We start from the raw sequence: 22,194 nt of genomic DNA on the forward strand, positions 1-22,194 counted from the left end.
GCCACAAGAAACTCAATCAACTAAGTCACTATGCTTATTCCACACCTTATTGAGTTATCAGCTTGTTTAATGTAGAAAAAGAAGAAGTGGAGAAGCCAGCATTTATGGAAACAAGTCTTGAGCATAGAGCTCTCGAGAGCGCTTACATGCGAAAAACTGATTTGCTCATTTAGATATCACACCACCTGCTTATGTATCAATAATGTTAATCTCAAAGTGAACTCTTCAGTTCATCATATTTTTAATTTTAATACTCCGTTCATTTACGAAAGAATACAATTCATAATTTTTGAGAATTCAGTCGATTTAAAATTTAACTAAAATTATATAAAGATGTAATAACATTCACGATTAAGTATTATTAAATTTATTATGAAATATATTTTTATAGTAAATCTAGTGGCAAACAAATGTTAATACTACATGCATGCACTCGTTTCGGTGGGGTTGCATGCAATCCTCTCTAGGCAATCAACGCAACCAGCGTCGCGGGCGTGCGAGAGCAGTAGTCGTAGAAACCGACTCATTTTAGGGCTATATATGAGTAGTAAGGCTAATCTTAGGGTACGTTTGGATTTTTCAATTAAACTTTAGCCAGCTAAATTTAGCTGCCAAAGGATCTAAACGACCTAGATAAAAGACTAGCTAATGTTTAGCGAAGTTTAGCTGCTTCAACCCGGCTAAACACAGCCAAAATTTAGCTAAGCCTATTAATTGGAGGAACCAAATATCCTAATTAAGTTTAGCTGGGTGTATACTTATTGACCAGCTCGGTCGGGCACGATGGGCCGACCTAGGCACAAGACTAATAAACACGGCCCAAGCACGGCACGGCCTGGCTCACATCATGCATGTGCCACCTGGCACGGCTCGGTGGTAGTGTCGTGTCTAAGCCGTAACTCTAGTCTGCAATGCCAGCGTGAGCACGGTATGATTACTAGGCTGGAACGATGTGACCCATTTATTCTCCACCATTAGATGAGCACTAATGAATCAAAGCCATTGGATACTAGTATATAAGCATATCTCCCTAATTTCCTCCCTCTCTAGTTTCCCGACCCTCCGCCCTCACCTTCCTTCACCCCGATCACTGCCACCCCACCACCGACTGCCTTGCTCGGCACCCCGTCTGCTCCCCACTCTCCAGGTCGACAAGATCTGCAGCGGTGCCCTAGGTGACGACATCGGCGCGAGGGTTGTGTGGCATGGCGGCATCACGGGCGCACAACGACGACACGTGCTGATGGGCACTTGTTGGCAACGTCACGGGGCGTGTGGCTGCTTGGCGCAAAGATGGTGCACGGTGGGCTATGGCTGGCACAAGCACTATGGGCCGCTGTGCCTAGAAGCATGGCATTGCATGGCTAAAGCCTCGGTAGTGTCGTGCTTGGGCCGCAACCTTGGCACAGCAGACACAGCACGGCTAGGGCACCGTGTCATATAGTGTCATGTCGTGCAGCTCGGTTGGCCATGTATATATAGCTAGGAAAACATTTAGTTTTGAAATTTTAGCTAGCTAACTTTAGTAGCTGGATTTAAATAGGGTCGTGGATTTCATGCGGTGGTGTTATAAAAATTGTCACGTCAATTTAATTTTATATCAGTAATTATGATAAAACTCTCTCTATTTTACAATTGACTTGTCAAGTCATTAAAAATTAAAACTGCTGAATCTTCACTCGAACAAGTCTAAATAGGTTAACGAGGAATTAATAGTCCTTAGTCTCCATTAAAAATTGTCGTGCGCTTGTAAATTCTAGATGGAGTACTAGTTAAATTTTTTTAAAAAAAATATCACTCTATCACCACGTGCTGGCGGACGTGAAGCATCCGGTTTAATTTTTCGTGGAATCGGCGTCGAGCCACGACGCAAACGTCAAGAGCTGCGTGCCCAAATGTGAGACAGGATCAGATGGGCAAGGAAAAGCACCCTGTTTGCTGCCCGGAACGCCCGCCATTGATGGCCTCCTCGTGCCTTCGTCCGTCGTCTCCTATTCATCAGTCGACAAGATGCTTTAATTACCGCACGTTTCTGCATATGAAGAAGAGATAGCTAGCTCTTGTTGCGCAAAAGGGAAATAAATAAAGCTAGCTAGAGAGAGCTCGTAGAAAGGCGTTGCCCAACAAAGCGTCGCCGTGCATGGGACGCACTCCACAGTCGGAGTCGGAGCCCGGCGCCGCCGCAAGTACAAGCGGTCTCACCGTCCGGCTCCGGCCGGCGCGCACAAGGTATTGGACGTAGGCAGTTGCACGCCTGAGCGTATAATCGAGTGGTGAGAGTGCACGACGGTGCCAATCAGGATATCGTTTGGCATGCAGTAGACAGTATAGTGGTGGTGCCGTTTAGAATAATGGCGCCAAAAGGATGCTCAACTTGGAGTAAATAGTGTGCCTCTCCTTGAGTATTAGTGATGGCTAACACCAGTCTCAATGGAGAGTTTCATAGTGTTGTTTGTAAGATTGCTATGTCATATAAAATAAAATGAAATTTGGATGAAACACCTGTTCTCAATGGAGAGTTTCATTCTATAGCTTAATAGATATTTAATTTCAAGATTTATAGAGAGTTGGTAATCGTGACATACTTATTTCTTCTCTCTTCTTAAATACACTACTATGTCATCCAAAATATCTATGTGACAGTCTATCTAATATGAATGAAATTTAGATGAAACTCACTTAGACTGGCTAAGCGGCTGCTGTGTAGTAAACTAGTAATCCTACCCACGGTAGCCATGTCGATCGATAGAGGGATCGTCCAAATCCGAGTACCAAAGCACCCAACATTAGAGGCCTTTATTTACCGGCCCTATACATGATAGGATACTAGGATAAGCATGTTGATGGCGATAGTACTACATCTTTTTTAACTGATGACTGGTAGTGATTGCAGTCCAGTCAGGAAGTGCTAGGTTCAAACAATGGGATGCCGAACAGGGGATAATCTGACTCAAGCTCCCTAATCCACCTGCTTGCAGTGGTATCGGCAATGGGATAATCATATATCTATGAAGTATCACCTAGACACCTACTGTATTTGTTTATGTAGACTAAGACTCATCTGTACTAAAAAGGGATCCGAGTGGCATATCATATGGGGCCACTTGAGTCGCTGACGATGGGCCATATATGGTGGCAAATTATATGCCACACACCCCTCATAATAATGCATCTTGGACGATGATGTGGGTTTCTTATGCAGATCACTGAAGTTGCGGATGGGCAAAATTAGATTTTGGCTGCTCAAATCTTAAGACTTTATCTCTCCATTTCAAAACACAAGTTATTTCAGTTTCATCCCAAATCAAAATTTTCCTAACTCAGAAAAAAAATATAATCTTGTTGAGTAGTGCTTTGAAAATATAATCTTGCTAAGCGAAAATAGTAAAGTACTCATTCAGTTTTAAACTATAAGACTTTCTGGCTTATATAGTTTTTGCTACACACACCTAGATACAAATTATGTCTAGATGTGTAGTAAAAGCTATGTATCTAGAAAAAAAACTGAATGTCTTACAATTTAGAATGCATGGAACAGTAAAACTTTTTTTTTGTGATGATTAAGATGGAGACAATTAAACACTTGTTTTTTAACTGCCTTTTTGCTTGTTCCCATATATGGCATGTATTTCAGGAAGCTTTGGATCTATATTTGGGAATTAGTTAGGAAACTTTAGTAAAGAATTAAAACTGGTAATACTGTTAGGGGGAGGGCCGGCCGCTATGTGTTTGGCCTGTTGGGCACTTTGGTTTACCGGGAATTCTTTTAGTATTTCAAGGGAGGTTTCTTTTTCAGGTTTTATTCTCGATTATCTGATGCTCCGTACTTGGTTTATTCTCCAGAAATCATATACTTGGAGTTGCAACAGTTGGTGAGGGTGGCCAATAGCGTTTTTCTTCTAGACACATGGGTCGCAATCTAGTAACTAATATATTCACTAGATTGTGTGTGTTTTTTTATTACACCCACGTCAAAACTACTTTTTAATTTTTTAAAAGTCTTTACATACATCCACTGGACTGAATTTGCTCTTGGAATCTTGATACTTGATATAGCTTTCCCATCTAGCTTTTCATCACGATGGCATAATCCCACAAAAGAATTGCAATCTACCTAGCTAGTGCCATTCAGTCCAGCTTATACTTTTTATGATTTATCAAGTCCATAATTCACTGTTAAGGCTGCTACGTAGTTACCCTAGTAGTTTATCTCAAGGTAGCTAGATATGTCACATCTTTTTCTTTTTTTGAAACTATATGTCACATCTTGGCCGTGCATGCATGGCGGCCTGCAGCCCTCTGTTTAGGACAGGCGTCGTGAAGAGGCGTGGAGGCTATAAAAAATGGTGGGCCCGGGTGGCCCAGTTCGTTCGTTCTTCGTTCTGTTGCCTCGCGTGGCTATAAAATGGCAGCTTGCTCGTTTGCAGAAGACACACACAGCAGTTCACAGTAACAGATAGTCTTCTCAATTCCCATCCATCGATCTCTCGCCGTCGCCGAGCTCGATATCTCAGTCCATCGATCGCCATGCGTCCACCGCGCTCCGCTGTGCCGGCCATGGCGCTGGCGCTTGCGCTGGTCGTGGCACTACTGGCACTGGCCACCACGGCGGTGGCCCGCCACTCCTACACCACCACCATCGTTCCGGCGCCGGCGGAGCGGGCGGACGAGGAGGTGCGGCGTATGTACGAGGCGTGGAAGTCCAAGCACGGCCGGCCGCGCGGCAACTGCGACATGGCCGGCGACGAGGACCGGCTGCGGCTTGAGGTGTTCCGCGACAACCTGCGGTACATCGACGCGCACAACGCGGAGGCGGACGCCGGGCTGCACACCTTCCGCCTCGGCCTCACCCCCTTCGCCGACCTCACCCTCGAGGAGTACCGCGGCCGCGCCCTCGGCTTCCGCGCCCGCCACCGCGGCGGCCCGAGCGCGCGCGCGGCAGCCAGCAGGGTCGGGAGCGGCGGCACCCGCTCTCACCACCGTCGTCCCCGTCCCCGCCCCCGCTGCGGCGACCTCCCCGACGCCATCGACTGGCGCCAGCTTGGCGCCGTCACCGACGTGAAGAACCAAGAACAATGCGGTCCGTAGCCTACTCCATCGGCACCATGCGTGCATATTCTTCTCCGGCGAGAATTCGCATCTATTTATCTGATGGTCTCTGGGCCGTGGGACGTGTGGATGTGTTGCAGGTGGGTGCTGGGCGTTCTCGGCGGTGGCGGCCATCGAGGGGATCAACGCGATCGTGACGGGCAACCTCGTGTCGCTGTCGGAGCAGGAGATCATCGACTGCGACACCCAGGACAGCGGCTGCAACGGCGGGCAGATGGAGAACGCCTTCCAGTTCGTCATCGACAACGGCGGGATCGACAGCGAAGCCGACTACCCCTTCATCGCAACTGACGGCACCTGTGATGCCAACAAGGTCGGCACTGTGTACTGTGTACTGTCGCCATCATCATTCATCAAAAGTGAAGCTGCAGCTTGCTTCATTAATCTCAGTACTAACAATAATGGAGATCGAGAGGTACGTTGTATGAATATATAATTGTTGGATGCATGCAGGCGAACGATGAAAAGGTCGCCGCCATAGATGGGTTCGTGGAGGTGGCGAGCAACAACGAGACGGCGCTGCAGGAGGCGGTGGCGATCCAGCCCGTCAGCGTCGCCATCGACGCCGGCGGACGTGCGTTCCAACACTACAGCTCGGTAAGCACGCACACTGCCCAAACCTCCTAATTAAACCTGACGATCGTCGATCGATCGTCGTCTGATCTTGGCTCATCTGATGAACCCCCCTACTCCGTTCCGTTCCGTTCCGGGTGGATATGATGCAGGGCATCTTCAACGGGCCGTGCGGGACGAACCTGGACCACGGCGTCACGGTGGTGGGCTACGGCAGCGAGAACGGCAAGGCCTACTGGATCGTGAAGAACTCGTGGAGCGACAGCTGGGGCGAGGCCGGCTACATCCGCATCAGGCGCAACGTGTTTTTGCCCGTGGGAAAGTGTGGCATCGCCATGGACGCGTCGTACCCGGTGAAGGACACCTACGGCCCCGCCGCCACCGCCATGGATGTGCTCAAGATGGTCCTTGCTTAGCCGGCAGAGCAGGCAGCGGACTCGACTACAGTTGCTTCGATCACTCTTATATAGAATAAGGAACAACTGAAGTCGTTGCTTGGTTTTTATTACTAGCGTTGCGCTGAGTTTGTGTGATGCTCGAGGATCTTGTGCAACTTGTATAGTGTTGGTGTGGTAAGTTAACTAATAATAAGTAGTATGTTATTGCGTACCTATCTTTCTTGAGTCGTAATGTAATGAAGTTAATTACAAATGAATAAATAAATAATGATAAAGATGTTTGTTTGTGCTTATTTGTTCGTTTTTTTTTTCTCGTGGGCTGCTTTTCATCGTCGTGGTCTTGTGGATACCGTGTCAATCGAGACCAGCCCAATAAGGAGCAAGGCCACATGGCCCAAGGAAAATGTCACCTTGGCGGGCCATACAAGGGAGCCGACGGGGGGCCCTACGGTCCAGCCGTTCGGACCGAATCACTCGTCCGGCAGATTCCCGCCCAAAAGTCTGCGCACGTATGGAGCTGGCGCGTACAAAGTATATTTTTTCGGACTGTTTCTTCACACTGTTTCAAGATTGGATATTTGTTGTACTTTTCTGTAGCCCGCGCTCGTGGCTCATAGCTTTCCCATGTACTGCTGGTACAATGAAATAGTGCAGCAGCATATCCACGTCACACCATGCACAAAATAGTTTTTAACAAAAAAAGTCATAACTTCTAAACAAAATATCCAAATTAAATTCCGATTACACCATTAGATTTTTTATAATAAATCCTTCAAAACAAGATCCCACATGAATATATTTAGATAAAATTTTAAATAACAAATATTTATTATATAAAAATAGAATATTTTTGTATTGAGCTTAGATGATGTTTTAGGTTTAAAAACAATATTCCGTCTTCATAAGAAAACATTCTAAGAACCATATTGGTATTATATTATAATGTACATAAAATAATAAATAATAAACAAATACATACATAGTATAAATAAAAACAAATAAAATCTAGAGTAATGCATAAGGAGAAAACATAATAGATAAAAAAATAAAAGAATATCATCTGAATACTCTTCAAATATCTTAAAATACTAATATACAATAGAATATCACATGTTTATTAAGTAATTATCACTAAATACGCAATGGAACAACGCTGAATATGTTATAGAACATCGCATATATATTAAGCGAACATCATTAAATACATCATAGAACATCACATGTATATTGTGCGAACATCACAAAAACATCATAAAATGTCACATATATAACACGAGAACATCACATATATATTACGTGAACATCGTAAACATATATGTATTCTATGTGAACATAAAAGATATCACAGAACATGACATATATATTAAAAGAACACCACTAAATACATCATCGAACATCGCATATATACTACGAGAACATAACATGTATATTATGAGAACATCACAAAAAACATCATATAATATTACATATATATCATATATATAAATAAGTACATAACATAAACCAAATAATAATGAAAAATCTTCAGCAGATCATAAGAAAAAAAATATAAGAAACATGTAATAGAAAAAAATTAAAGAACATCATGTTTCGTTGCCATGGCCCATGAACAACATTGCACATACTTGGTTCCGGAAATTAATTAGCATAGATGCACAAAAAATTAGCATAGATAAGACATGCATGCACAAACTAGAATAAAGTCTGTCTATTCTATAGCATCAGAGTAGCAGTGTAGCACAGCTAGCGGTTGACAGTGGCTGTCCATCCTACAGGGCCCACCTCATCCATATATTCTCCACTTTCATCAACAAAATTTAAAAAGTCATAGCTCCTAAACTAAATATCTAAATCAAAATCCGATTACACTATAGTGTTTCTTATAATAAATCCTTCAAAACAAGATCTCACATGGATATATTTAAATAAAATTTTATTAATAAACATTTATCTTATAAAGATATAACATTTTTATTTATGATAGATAATGTTCTAGGTTCATAAAATAAATGTTCCATCTTTGTAAGAAAAATGTTCTCAGTTTATTAAAAAATAGTGTTCTAGTTTAGATTCATGAAAATGATATTATAATATTTAAAATAAATAAATAAATAAATACATCATGTAAACAAAAAAATAAAATCTAGAGCAAAGCATAAGGAAAAAAACACGTAATAGAGAAAATTTTAAAAGAACATCATATGGATAGTTTTAAAACATCCTAAAAATAAACTATAAAACATCACATGTGTACTAAACTGAACATCACTAAATACACTATAGAACACTATTTAATACATTATGGAACATTGTATATATATTACGTGAACATCACTAGATATATCATAGAACACCACACGTGTACTAAGCGAACATCACTAAATTCACAATAGAACATCACTCAACACATTATAGAATATTGTATGTATAGTAAGTAAACATCGCTGATTTAATCATAAAACAACACTTAATGTATTATAGAACATCGCATATGATGCAAAAAAAGATTAATAACAAAGAGAGATTAAGAAATAAAACATGAATAAAAGAAAACATAATTAAAAATTAAAAGAAAAAACAAAATTAAAAAGAAAAAAATAAAAATAGAACATCAGCACGTGAACATCAAAGAAAATAATAACAATAAGAAAAAAGATAAAATATACAAAACAAAGGATAATATAAAAAAATGAAAATAAAAATAAAGCACAAAAAAGATAGAAAAAGAATCAAATGGAATATAAAATGAAAAAAAAGAAATTAAAGAAAATAAACAAAGAAAGATTAAGAAATAAAACATGAATAAAAGAAAACATAATTAAAAAATAAAAGGAAAAACAAAATCAAAAGAAAAAATAAAAAAAATAGAACATCAGCACGTAAACATCAAAGAAAAATAATAAGAATAAGATAAAAAAATAAAGATACAAAACAAAGAATAATATAAAACAAAAAAGGAAAATAAAAATAAAGCACAGAAAAGATAAAAAAGAACCAAACGGAATATAAAATAAAAAAAAGAAAGAAAAAAGAAAAGAAATTAAAAAAAATATAGCAAGAAAAAGAAAAAGAAAAAAGAAACAAAAAAAAGACAAGAAAACTAACAGCAACGAGATCGGGAGGGAAAAAGAAAAGAAACATAAAAAGAAAGAAAAGAAAAAGAAAGAAAAAATAAAAAAGAAAGAAATAAAAAAGAAACGTACGTACCTGTGACGTGCTCACGCGTGAAGTCATCGCGCGGGAAACCATCGGACGGAGACTCCGGTCCGAACGTTCGGACCGGAAGATTTGCGGGAGCCGACTGGCCGAGCCAAGGTGTGGGTCACAGCCTCACAGGTCTAGATGCAGGAAGCCCCGCAACGGCGGCGGCGGCCACGGGCCCCCTTGGGTGCATTGCATGGCTGAAAATGATGCCTAATGCAATTGCACTGCTTAAGCATGCAATCCTATCCAGTTCTACGACATAGGATGAAAAGAAGACTGAAAAATTGCAACCCGCTTCGCTAACAGATAGTCAAAATGAGAATATCATCACTATATCAGAGTTCATTCTTGCTATCATCTTTCAAACCTTTTTTTTGTAACCTGAAGCCGCGATAGGAATTGCAGACAGTTTTGTTTCTATAGATCGCAAATTGGCTACAGAAGAAATTGGTGCACGTAAAGCAAACAACGTTGCATCTACAAATTGCAAATTGGCTACAGAAATTGATGCACGTAAAGTATCTGGGGCAGCAATTCTAGGCGTAACATTGATCCAGAATCAAGCAATGGATTCATCATACCTGCAACCTATTACTTGTGTCCAGAAAAACAAGAATTATCCTTTCAAATAATCTGAGATGCTGACAATTGAAGAGGTAAAGTCGTGTGATACTCGTTCCAAATATAACTAGTCATGTCCAAAGTTTCTTTTCTTTCTCAATTCAACCTCTAATCTAAATACAACTTAAAATTACTAACCAAGTAGGCACATATTGTGTATCAACAAAAGATTAGTGGCTCGCTACATATGCGACCTCTGACAGGTTTAATGACATCTTGAAAAGCAAACTGATATGATAATTCATGTAGACACCTATACATTGACCTCATATTGTATATATATCAATATCAATCAATCTAAATCCAGAGCACCCAGCTTACCGAGGTTTCAGTAGCATAATTGCATAATATCCTATCTCCTGGCTTAAACTGAGCATCATAACACAAGCGGAATTACTGAAGCAACACGCCAACAAAAGATCAGATAGCCACAAAGATACATCCACTTCACAAGCATGAGCATAGCAAATAACAAAGATATAGCCAGAAACCATGAACAAACATAGCCACAACTTCAGGGTTCACTTATTCTTCATTCCATAGTTCGACCAAACTGCTGCACAGCAGCAAGTGTTCACAAATAACCAGACAACATCGGACTCAACATGGGCTCTGCATCAGACAGGCAAACAAGAGCCAAGACTCGACCAGGACTCAAACCACAGAACACGATGACAGACGGTCTCCTAATCTCAGGAGACCCACAAGGCACCAGCACCACACTTGTGAACCCAGGGACAACACAGCCCAGCAGAACTTACTGGCCACCACGGAGGCGGAGCACCAGGTGGAGGGTGGACTCCTTCTGGATGTTGTAGTCTGCCAAAGTGCGGCCATCCTCCAGCTGCTTGCCAGCAAAGATCAGACGCTGCTGGTCTGGGGGGATGCCCTCCTTATCCTGGATCTTCGCCTTCACATTGTCAATGGTATCAGAAGACTCCACCTCCAGGGTGATGGTCTTGCCGGTGAGGGTCTTGACGAAGATCTGCATACCACCACGCAGGCGGAGCACCAGGTGAAGGGTTGACTCCTTCTGGATGTTGTAATCAGCAAGGGTACGACCATCCTCAAGCTGCTTGCCAGCGAAAATGAGGCGCTGCTGGTCCGGGGGGATGCCCTCCTTGTCCTGAATCTTGGCCTTCACATTGTCAATGGTATCCGAGGATTCAACCTCCAAAGTGATAGTCTTGCCAGTGAGGGTCTTCACAAAGATCTGCATACCACCCCTGAGCCTGAGCACAAGGTGAAGGGTGGATTCCTTCTGGATGTTGTAGTCAGCAAGGGTGCGACCATCCTCGAGCTGCTTCCCAGCAAAGATAAGACGCTGCTGGTCCGGAGGGATGCCCTCCTTGTCCTGAATCTTGGCCTTGACATTATCAATGGTGTCTGAGGACTCGACCTCAAGCGTGATGGTCTTGCCAGTGAGGGTCTTGACGAAGATCTGCATACCACCCCTGAGCCTGAGCACAAGGTGGAGTGTCGACTCCTTCTGGATGTTGTAGTCAGCAAGGGTACGGCCATCCTCGAGCTGCTTGCCTGCGAAGATGAGACGCTGCTGGTCCGGGGGGATGCCCTCCTTGTCCTGGATCTTGGCCTTCACATTGTCGATCGTGTCAGAAGACTCGACCTCAAGCGTGATGGTCTTGCCAGTGAGGGTCTTGACGAAGATCTGCATGCCTCCCCTGAGCCGGAGCACCAGATGGAGGGTGGACTCCTTCTGGATGTTGTAGTCAGCAAGGGTGCGGCCGTCCTCAAGCTGCTTGCCAGCAAAGATGAGCCTCTGCTGGTCCGGAGGAATGCCTTCCTTGTCCTGGATCTTAGCCTTGACGTTGTCAATGGTGTCCGAGGACTCAACCTCGAGGGTGATGGTCTTGCCGGTGAGGGTCTTAACAAAGATCTGCATCTGCAAACGTCAACAAGCAAAAGCAGGGTAAGCCAACAAAATTCATAACTAGAGCATACAAAAAAAATGCTACAAGGAAACTGGCCAAATCTGAACAGAAAAATATATCCCATGAATATTAGCTGCTCAGCATCATACACTGTAGACAACTAAATGTGAAGCTTATCATAATAATAAGCAGCAGCAGAACCATTAGCATTTATAATGCTTGAACTACCAGGTACAAACTGATTTGGCAACAAATGATAGATGGACTGATTGGGTTCGACACTACACGAGTAACATATTCAGGATGCAATTAGCAATTATGCAGCAGTATCTACTTTAGCCATGATATAGCATCCCTGATGACAATCAGTAATCACCATAAGGCAAAGGCATAAGAGCAGGAGTCATATATCATGCACATAAATCAATTGAGATGAAATTATATATCTAAAGAACAAATAGTAGCAATCAAGTTTCCCTCTGGACAGAATAATCTAACTAGACGAAGCGAACCAACAATTCTAAACCAAATCATCACATAACAGTAACGCTATTACAACCATAAAACGCAGGTCCGGCCGCGCCGGCCTGGCGATGACGGGCATGCCAACATCAGCACAAGTGCCCAACCTAGCAGGCAAGCGAACCAAACAACATGTAAAATCGCGCCAGCACGGATCGAGAGCAAATAATCCCAAACAACAACATGTAAAATCGCGTGAGCACGGATCGAGAGCAAATAATCTCATTACAGCCCGCGGATCCACACCTCTACCCGCGGATCAAACCGAAATCGACTACAGATTGCAGGATGCGATAAGTCAAAGTCGTCGCTCTCGCGACCAAACAAGACCTAATAATAATGAAATAGATCCGCGACGAACCGACAAACACGAACAGGGAAATCATACGAGACGGGTCGTGAACTCGCGCGCGTACCTTGAGAGGATCGGGAGAGGCAGGCTCCTTTGCTTTCGCTCGCAGGAGAATTCTTTCGACGGGATTGGATTGGGAGATTGGAGATTGGGGACTTGCGAGGGGAGGGTGCCGGTTTATATAGACGGGGAGGGAGGGAGGGGGCGGAGAAGGCCATACCCAGGCACAGACGGAAGGGTCCCGTGAGGCAGGTGGGCCCCGCGGCGAAAGGCGGTTGCATTGCATCGCGGTGTCGTCGTGGAGTTCGTCCCCACCGCATAATTTTTCCGGAAAAAAAAGTTGGTCACGCCGTTTGCTTCCGGGGGTTGGTGGCCGTTAAATGGTAGTAGTAGACGGCGAGATGACCCGTCCCGGTCCCGCTAGGTGAAATTTCTGCATTTTGAACCTTTTTTGTAACTTTTTGTACTAATAGACCCCTCGCGAAACATTTTCTAGGAATAGACCATTTTTCGGCGTGTTAGGACATGACGCCGAACTTAGGCACTTAGGCGCCCTGTCAGTTGACGCCGAACATGTGCCACGTCAGCGACGACTCTGGTCGCCATGCAGCATGGCCCACATGTCGGCGATAAGTGAAGCGACGCCGAGCCGCACATTTCGGCGCTTAGTGATTTGACGCCGAGGTTTAGGGTCACGGCCCACGGACTAGCACGGCCCACGAGCTCGGCGCTGAATCCATTAGCGCCTAGTCCAACAGTTCGGCGCTGGTCGACTCAACGCCGAGCTATGGCCCCCCTAAATACCAGCCACGGCTCCCTTCTTCCTCCTTCATCCATTATTTCATCAGGTTTCTCTCTCTCCCCCTTCGCCCACGAACCCTAAATCCTAAATGCAGCTGTAGGGAGGCCAGATCGAGGGCTAGGACGACTTGCCAAGGTGCTCCTCCTTTCCCTCTTTCATTCTATCTGTTTGGATTTGGTTGCATGTGTTGTTTGTTCATGGAACTTGTCATTGATGGTTTTCTTGATGCCATGTTTGGAATGTTTGTATGAAATGATTATGACCCAAATGTATGTTTGTTGTGGATATTAATAGTGTTTCGTTTATTGTTTTCGTTATGTATTGGTGGATTAGTGTTTGTTGTGTGGTAATTGAAATTCACATTTATTTAGATGCCAAAAAAAGAATGCCTAGAAGCACCACAATGTCGTCGTGTAAAAAGGAACTGCCCTTGTGGTGTGCTGGCAAAATATGGCCTTGTTCCCTCGGAGCTTGGTGTAGGACTGTATTGTGGTCATACGGTTGACCGTGATATTGTAAGTGACATTCTCACCATTTGTACAACCAAATATTTGTATCATGTTGTTGCAAGAACCATAGTTTTTTTATCTTTTTGCAGAGTACTCGGAAATGTGATTAGGAGCAATATTGGGAGCAAGACGAGGTGGAGGCTAGGCTAAAGGTTAAAGATAATTGGCTGGATCATTATATTATGACCCGCAATTCTAGGCTCGTTCGCTGGCTAATTTGATTTGTGAAAGCCGTCTACGAAACCCAGAGAAGTTTCCTCCTACCTCTGAAGGTGTGATTCGAATTGACCTATTAGTATAATTAGAGTATTGATCATTGGTAGTATTTTTTCACTAAATAGTACCACACTTGTGTAGGTGACATGGACACAAGTCAGCACGCTGCTCAATTGGCAGACGCTAGACGAGGGAAACGAAAGTTGGATGAGGGTCGGTCCTTGTTGTCCCAGCAACTTGCTTCGGGTCCTGCTGGTGATCCCGTTGTTGTGGAGCAAGTTGTGGATGATGTTCCCCACGGTGTCTCTTTGGGTCCTGGAGATTTTGTCAATCAACATCACATGCTAGATGAAGTAGACGATGAGCTCTTTTCCCAAGCAGCGGCCAAAGCTAAGGCGGAGTACTATCAAAAAAAGGCAACAAATGTATTGGATTGGGGGGAGATGGACGACGAGCTTGATTCGCAAGTAGCAGATGCGATGGAGGCGGCGTATGGGGCGCAAAAAACGGTCCCAGTGATTAACCCGTCTCCTTGTAGGGAGGATGCGTCGTCATCGGACGAGGATCTTCTTTCTGGTTATGTTTCACCACCGTGAATGTAATGCTTTGTTGTCATCCATTCCCTCAATTTGTCAGTTACTAATGTACGCGTCATGTGTACACGAATTGTATTGTGACTAGAGTTTTAAGTTGCACTTTTGGACTACCTAGTGACATGGTTTCAGTGAGTACCAATTTATTTGAAATTTGTGAAGTAAAATTGATCAGTAGAAGTTTCCTGTGCAACACAGTTTAAGGGCAAGTGTTACACTCGTAACACTAACTATGGTGTCTTAATAAATATTTCGTTTTGCACTGTAAAAGATATTTGTAGAAAAAAACATATGGGCAGAATCTCGGCGTTAAGTCATTTGACGCCGAAGCTAGGCACTTCGGCGTTTCGACTTCATCCAACCCAGGGAGTACCAGGGCTCGGCGTGAAGTCAATAAACGCCGAAGTACAAAACCTCGGCGCTTCGGGACTTTCGATTCCAGGGAGAACCCGGGGTCGGCGTCAAAGGACTAAACGCCGAGCTTTCTCACATCGGCGCTTCGGAACCCTTAGTTCCAGGAAAGACCAGGTTTCGGCGTTAAAAGATTAAACGCCGAGGTCATGTAAATGTTGATTTTAAAACACTTGGACTGGTTTTTGCACGAAGGCTTTTCACCAGATTGCGAACATCCACTTTGAAGACAAAATGCAACATATGAAAACAATACATGCCATAGTCGTTACTAACACCATAATATTTAGAATTTAGAAGTCCATACACACAAGTCCTTACAATTCCATACACAATAAGTATTTAGAAGTCCATACATAATATTTAGAAGTCCATACACCATATTGGGAAGTTGCAACAGTTGTTCACTTCATCACTTAACGCTCACGGCGGTGATATGTACGCTGCTTCCCTCGCCCAAGTGCATAGGTACCAGGAGTGTACCTGTCCACCGGCCGGATAGTCCTATGTGGGCGTTCACCTTCCTGAGTCGCTTGGGGTGCATCGTCGAGCTGCGACATGCCCATCTCATCATAGTAGTCGTCCTCATCTTCCGTACCTGCAGCTCCCGCTCCATGCGAAGATGAACCTCCTGCTCTATGGGAAGACGAACCTCCAGCTTCATGCAAAGTTGGGCCGTGGGAAGATGCAGCTCCTGCTCCTTGGCTGGTACCGGCTCCAACCTAGTGTGGGACTACGACATCGGGTTCACGTCTACAACCGAGCCGTGCAGCAACCTTGCGTAGGCGCGTCATGGCACGCTGCAATTTGGGGAAACATTAGATTTGGCACGCTACCATGTTAACTTAGATTTGGCGACTACCTGAATGTGTTGGCGTAGCAAATTGGCTTCGTCGGGATCTCCCACCGGAATCATAAGTGTCCTTCCTTGCTCCGCCACTGTCCTCATGATCTCAGTGCCCTGTTTAATAATTATTGTTTAGACACCCCCTCAAGTATGGACGTAAAGAAACTGAATTGGTTACAAATACAAAACACTCACCGCTCTTGCTAACGCCGGCGCGATCTCAACCTGTCGGCCACCTCTGGTACCTATGTCATATGGGTTGTCACCTTCTTCGTCACTCGCAATGTCAGCAATGTCTTGTTCCGACCAAGCCGGCCTCAATTGAAGCCTTGTTCGTTCAGCAAGCCATGCAAGGTACTCCCGGAAAGCGTTGTCACGATGGACAACGAAGATGCGCATGTTGTTCTGCTCCTTCAAGTTCCACTCATCGATGTAGCGATGGTGCTCCAGCTGCCAATCGGTGATCTTTTTCTTCTTTTGTCGGCTGTACCTGCAAGTTTTTAGCAACGTGAAGTAATATCAATTTCCGCTACAGCAGTGCATTCATTATAATTGAACGTGGTACTAGAGCAAATTACTTACTTATGCAGTTGCCAAGAAGTGGAGAAATCCTCTGGTGGACAAGGCTGCAGCCTACCAAACTGACGTGCGACACGATGAGGGAGATGATACTCCACTGCATAGAAACAAATTAAAGGACACCTCATCGTCCACAGGTCCTGGTCCACTGTGCATAATGTGCTCAAATTGAGGGCTGTAATCTGAGGGCGAGTATATGGGCGCCATTCAACCTGTAGTCATCAATTTTGGTTCACACATGCCAACATAGGAACAAGGTTGTTACAGATTTGCAAAACTTACATGGTGAGGTAGTAGGGTGTCCAGCTCGTTTGTGAAACTGATGTACGCGTGGTGTGACACATGGTAAGTTCCATGGGCTCCCTCGTAGATGTGTGCCACGGTTGGAGCGACAATTGGGTCTCCCTGAGGAAACCAAGCCCGTAGCTGCTGGATCTTGTGTGGTCTCCCAACTGGAAATCTCTCCCACATCCAAATCTGTAAAGATTACGAATTTCCATGTTAATCATTGACATAAAGGGTCAGCAAGCCTCAGTGACACAAGTTAACATTTATACCTGCAGTAGTGTGATGCATCCTGACATTGTAGAGTACTGTCCTCCTGCACGTCGGCAAGCCTCGCAAAGCTGCCGATACAGGAAGGCCAGTATAGCAGATCCCCAGCTTCTGTTGCCGGCGTCGTCCCAGTTTAGAAGGCACGGATGTACATCCACGACGCTGTGTCTCCAGTGCCGTCAGGGAATAGAACTGTACCGAACATGTGTAGCACGTACGCCCTGCAGTAGTAGGTGATGGTCGCGTCGTCTGCATCGGCAGGGCACTGGTGAAACTGCTCTCGCAGCCACCTCAGAGACACCCCACTTGTGCGCCTCTTCTTGCCTGCCTCAAGCTCAGGTAGTGGACGTCCTAAGAACTGGCTCACCCGATTCTCCCATCCTTCTGACTCCGTGTCTCCTGTCACTGGGATGCCTCGGATTCTTACTCCAAAGATCATTTGTACATCTTCAAGAGTGACCGTCATCTCTCCACACGGTAGGTGAAAGGTATGTGTCTCTGGCCGCCAACGGTCTATCATCGCTGTTAGGGCCGCCGGGTTGAATGGTGGTGTCCCACGACGACATACTCGAGCGACGGTAGCAAGGTTCGCCCGCTTCAGCAGGGGCGTGTACCGGTCGTCATAAATCATTGTGGTCGCGGCCTCATGTGTCATTGGCCTTAGTACGTTCAGTACCTGCACAATCAAAAGGAAGACATAGTTAAACATGATTAAAAGATTAAAATCAATGATATAATCTCATGTACATGTTGCTTTATGTGTCCTGTAAGATTACCTCGCCATTCTCGATTTTCCTAGCCCGATGATGCTCATCGAACCTTGCATCAAGTAGGGTGTACCGATCCATCCTGCAAGTATTTAAAATTACATAGAATTAGTAGGCATCAATTAAACAAAACATATGATAGATTCGCAAGTTTGTAATGATACAAAGAACTATTACGATACAAATTATTAATAGTTACATACTATTACGCTACCTGTTGTCTAAGTAATTCAGGACATCTTCGCCTATTGTGCCCGGGCTTATGGCATTTGGAGCAACGACTTTTCTGGGTGTGCTCTATAAAATGTGTGCCAACCTTACTCATGGTTGATCTACCTTTCATTGCTCGGTCCATGTCCATCCTAAACCGCTTGCGCCGCCGAGGTCCTCTACTCTTCCATAGTAAACCAAGATCAGCCACATACTTCGGGCCATCATAAGCAGGCCATTGGCTCTCGTCTAGAAAGGGCTCAAATTGAGGATTCCAAGTGCTGAGAAGATTTCTCAAAGAGAACTCCACAGCCATACGGGGAGGGATCTCAGCGTCAACACGTCTAAGACGACAAGCTGTAATCATGTGGGAGCAAGGCCTATGGTATATGGTCGGTTTCTCACAAGAACATTTGTTCTCATTGATTATTACTTTATGTTTTCTAGCACCACGGTCCTCACCACCGATGTTAGTTCCACCACCCTCTAGAATCTCGTAACCATGATTGATTGGATCGAAACAGGTACCCTTCTGTCGCTTGGACTTCCTTTTTGAGAAAGATAGTTCTTGAGAAACTAAAAGTGGCCAAAGTTTCCCTGCTGTCCATAGAGATCGTGCATGCTTCTTCCTCGCAACAAACCAAGAATTCAACTTATAGAAGGTGAATGAGGCAATAGCAGTCACAGGCAGACCACGAACCTCTCAGAAGGCTATTAAACATCTCTGCCATGTTACTAGTCATGAAGCCCCATCTCCAACCTCCGGTGTCATACACAAGTGTCCACTTCTCCTTGGACGACATCAAGTCACTCAAAAATTGTCTCCCATCAACATTTGTAGCTAACTTAAGTGCTTCCAGCTTCGCATTGAATAACTTCACCTCTCGTTGTCTGCAAACCTCCTCAAATAACTTGAAGTTGTCTTTTGTGTGATCACGCCTTATAAGATTCTGAGCAAGATGTCTCATGCACCACCGGTGATGTATTTGGCCATAACCAGGCATTTCTTCTTCTACAGCATTCATAATGTCGGCATGCCTATCTGATATGACACAAACGTCACGCCCCACTCCAATGACATGTTTTCTAACTAGTCTCAGGAACCAACACCAACTATATGTGTCCTCCTTCCGAACAATCGCAAAGGCCAAAGGGACAAGCTGGTCTTCTGCATCTGTCCCAATACAAATAAGCATTGTGCCTTCAAATTTCCCTGTAAGAAATGTCCCATCAATTGAGACAACAGGTCTGCAATGCTTAAATGCTTCGATGCTCTGCCCGAACACCCAAAAGGCCCTACCAAAAATCAGGCTCTCATTCCTTGTTTCACCTTCTTTAGGTAAATACTCAAAGTGCATACATGGATTGACAGCTCTCATTGCATTCAACATTACGGGTAAGCGCTCATATGCTTCTTCCCAATTTCCAAAGATTATTTCAAGTGCACGTTGCTTTGCCCTCCATGCTTTCCCATACTTCACATAGTAATTATAAAGTTGGAATATTGTCTCAACTAACGCAGACACCGTAATGGTTGGCATATGCTTCACTATGGGGCATAATTGCCTTGCAATGAACCTAGAATTAAGCTGCAAATGGCTATCCTCTGCCTTAGCAGTGGCACAAACATGTGGTTGTTTCACTGAGGTAATCTTCCATTTTCCGGCCTTTGTCTTTCTAGCACATACTCTCCAACCACACAAATGTTCTTCACAAGCAACAGTGTACCTCTTTTCCTTGAAGGAATTAATGACCCTAAAAGGACGGTGGTGGAGAATGGAGTACTCTTGCAACCAGGTTTTTAACTCATCCATGGTACCAAATAATAGACCCTTCCGTATGATGAGACAACCACTAACATCAGGGACTGTATCACTTTGCCCTCCATCAGCTACTGCCCTATGACCATGGCTAAGGTCCTCGAAATCACCAACTACTGGATCTCTCCCAGGCAATACCCTCCTCAATATATCTAACTCCCTAGCATTCAGCCGACGAACATGACGATCGTCATCAGAGTCTTCAGCCATCTCATCAACAAATATTTCATCATCTCCGGCTACATCGATATCAACCCGATTTGTAGCCGTAGCATCACCAAAATCTTCTTCACCACTAAGATCATCTTCGTCACTAAGTTCATCCTCAATGGATTCATCTCCGCTCGCATCGTCTACACCTTCTTCAACATCACCGGGTGCATAAGACACATCCTCGTCATCACTATCTACGTCTAACTCACAATCAGCGGGCGTGTTCTCATTATCATCTTCATCGGCCTCAAACCACCCTTGACCATGCTCGGGCAATCCTAACCCTTCACAATCACCGTAGCCATCTTTGTCGGGTGATACTAAACCGTCACCACCACCGTACACGGGTTGTGTGAGAACTAATTCTTCTTCAAATGAAAGACCATTACCTATGCGAGCGGGGGAGGTTGGGCATGCTTCATTGTGGTCATTTCCTACACCGGACTCCTTACTAACCACTAAATCCAAGGAACGAACTTCAGAGGACAATACAACTGCCTTATAATTATTCCATTCAGCCTCAGTACTAATTTTGAGCAAACACTTGATCCTTGGACCATTGGACGAACCCACATCTATCACCCCTTCTAACTGAACATGCATATCTACGACATTCCATCGTAACCTTTCTTTCAATGCCTCCACTAACTGGGACAAAGAGGGTGACTCAGAAAAAATAAGCAGCTCCTCACTCATATCTTCAAATTGCAAACTATCATCTCTTGTCCTAACAACACAGCCTCCATGATGCAACCTCACTAATCTATCCATCTACAGCCAACACACAACATTTGTTGTCACATAACAAAATATAATTTTTTAACCAACATAAGAATGTAAAAATTCAATTTCCATAATTACTAATCCACAACACTATATAAATCGTTCACAGAAATGTCCGAACAAAACTTATACAAACCATGAACTACCACAATCATTATTACACATAACATGAAAATTTATCAATTACCAATACTACATAAAAACCTAACCACAACACAATGTGAAGCAATACATATTCACTGTCAAGCAACTATGGTACAAATAACGTAAACCAATTAGTCAAAATCATACATTGCACACCTACATGACAAAAACAAACCCTAACACCAACATCCTAGGGTTCATCAACTAAATAACCAATGCAACTAAATATAGCCGGATAGAATGGAAGAGGGGAAGAAGTATTACCTCGGGCACGCGCCAATGGGGGAGATCTGGCCTCCTATGCCGAGTTTTAGGTGCTAGGGTTCATAGGGCGGTCGGGGTTAGAGAGAACAGAGGGAGGCGGCGGGGAAAGAATGGAGGGAGGAGGAAGAAGGGGGGCGCGCGACGGGTTATAGGTCCGAACTTCGGCGTTGAGTCGGCCAGTGCCGAAGTATGGGGCTCGGCGTTAAAAGACTGAACGCCGAGCTTTTGGGCCATCCGCCTACGTGGGCCGTGTCGGGCTGCTGGACGAAACCTCGGCGTCATTTGATTAAGCGCCGAACTTTCAAACAAGGCGTAAGTTCACTTATCGCCGACATGTGTGGGCCATGCTGCATGGCGACCAGAGTCGTCGCTGACGTGGAACTGACAGGGCGCCTAAGTGCCTAGGTTCGGCGTCATGTCCTAAAACGCCGAAAAATGGTCTATTCTTAGAAAATGTTTCGCGAGGAGTCTATTTGTAGAAAAAGTTTCAAAACAGGACCAAAATGCAAAAATTTCACTCCCGCTAGTAGGCAACGCACATTTCCTAGCCTCGGCCTTGTTTAGTGGACAAAAAAAAACAAAAAAAAAAATCAAAATTTACTGTCATATCGAATCTTGCGGCACATGCATGAAGCACTAAATATAGACGTAAACAAAAATTAATTGAACCGTTTGCCTTTAAATTGCGAGATAAATCTTTTGATCCTAATTAGTCTATGATTAGACAATATTTGCCACAAACAAACGAAAGTGCTACAATGCCAAAATCCAAAAACTTTTCACAACTAAACAAGGCCCTGGTTTAGCAAA

General features: G+C 44.1%; 2 protein-coding genes across 2 annotated transcripts; one reads left to right on the forward strand and one right to left on the reverse strand.

Moving 5' to 3' along the window:
- LOC8063785 (ervatamin-B) lies at nucleotides 4,422-6,373 on the forward strand. The gene is made up of 4 exons (XM_002437446.2): nucleotides 4,422-5,080; nucleotides 5,190-5,422; nucleotides 5,563-5,706; nucleotides 5,835-6,373. The coding sequence occupies exons 1-4, from the start codon at nucleotides 4,528-4,530 to the stop codon at nucleotides 6,096-6,098; spliced, it is 1,194 nt and encodes a 397-aa protein (XP_002437491.1). The 5' UTR covers nucleotides 4,422-4,527; the 3' UTR covers nucleotides 6,099-6,373.
- LOC8063786 (polyubiquitin) lies at nucleotides 10,386-12,984 on the reverse strand. The gene is made up of 2 exons (XM_002438859.2): nucleotides 12,736-12,984; nucleotides 10,386-11,808 (listed from the first exon to the last, which is right to left on the reverse strand). The coding sequence occupies exons 1-2, from the start codon at nucleotides 12,955-12,957 to the stop codon at nucleotides 10,663-10,665; spliced, it is 1,368 nt and encodes a 455-aa protein (XP_002438904.2). The 5' UTR covers nucleotides 12,958-12,984; the 3' UTR covers nucleotides 10,386-10,662.

Source organism: Sorghum bicolor, chromosome 10 (assembly GCF_000003195.3).
Source record: "Sorghum bicolor cultivar BTx623 chromosome 10, Sorghum_bicolor_NCBIv3, whole genome shotgun sequence".
NCBI lineage: Eukaryota > Viridiplantae > Streptophyta > Magnoliopsida > Poales > Poaceae > Sorghum > Sorghum bicolor.

Excerpts from the sequence above, each read along its gene's own strand:
- LOC8063786 (XM_002438859.2), bottom strand. The coding sequence starts at position 12,957 with ATGCAATGCAACCGCCTTTCGCCGCGGGGCCCACCTGCCTCACGGGAC. Across the intron at positions 11,809-12,735 it reads CCTCTCCCGATCCTCTCAAG|ATGCAGATCTTTGTTAAGAC; the intron begins GTACGCGCGCGA and ends TGACGTTTGCAG.
- LOC8063785 (XM_002437446.2), top strand. The coding sequence starts at position 4,528 with ATGCGTCCACCGCGCTCCGCTGTGCCGGCCATGGCGCTGGCGCTTGCG. Across the intron at positions 5,423-5,562 it reads GCACCTGTGATGCCAACAAG|GCGAACGATGAAAAGGTCGC; the intron begins GTCGGCACTGTG and ends GGATGCATGCAG. Across the intron at positions 5,707-5,834 it reads CGTTCCAACACTACAGCTCG|GGCATCTTCAACGGGCCGTG; the intron begins GTAAGCACGCAC and ends GATATGATGCAG.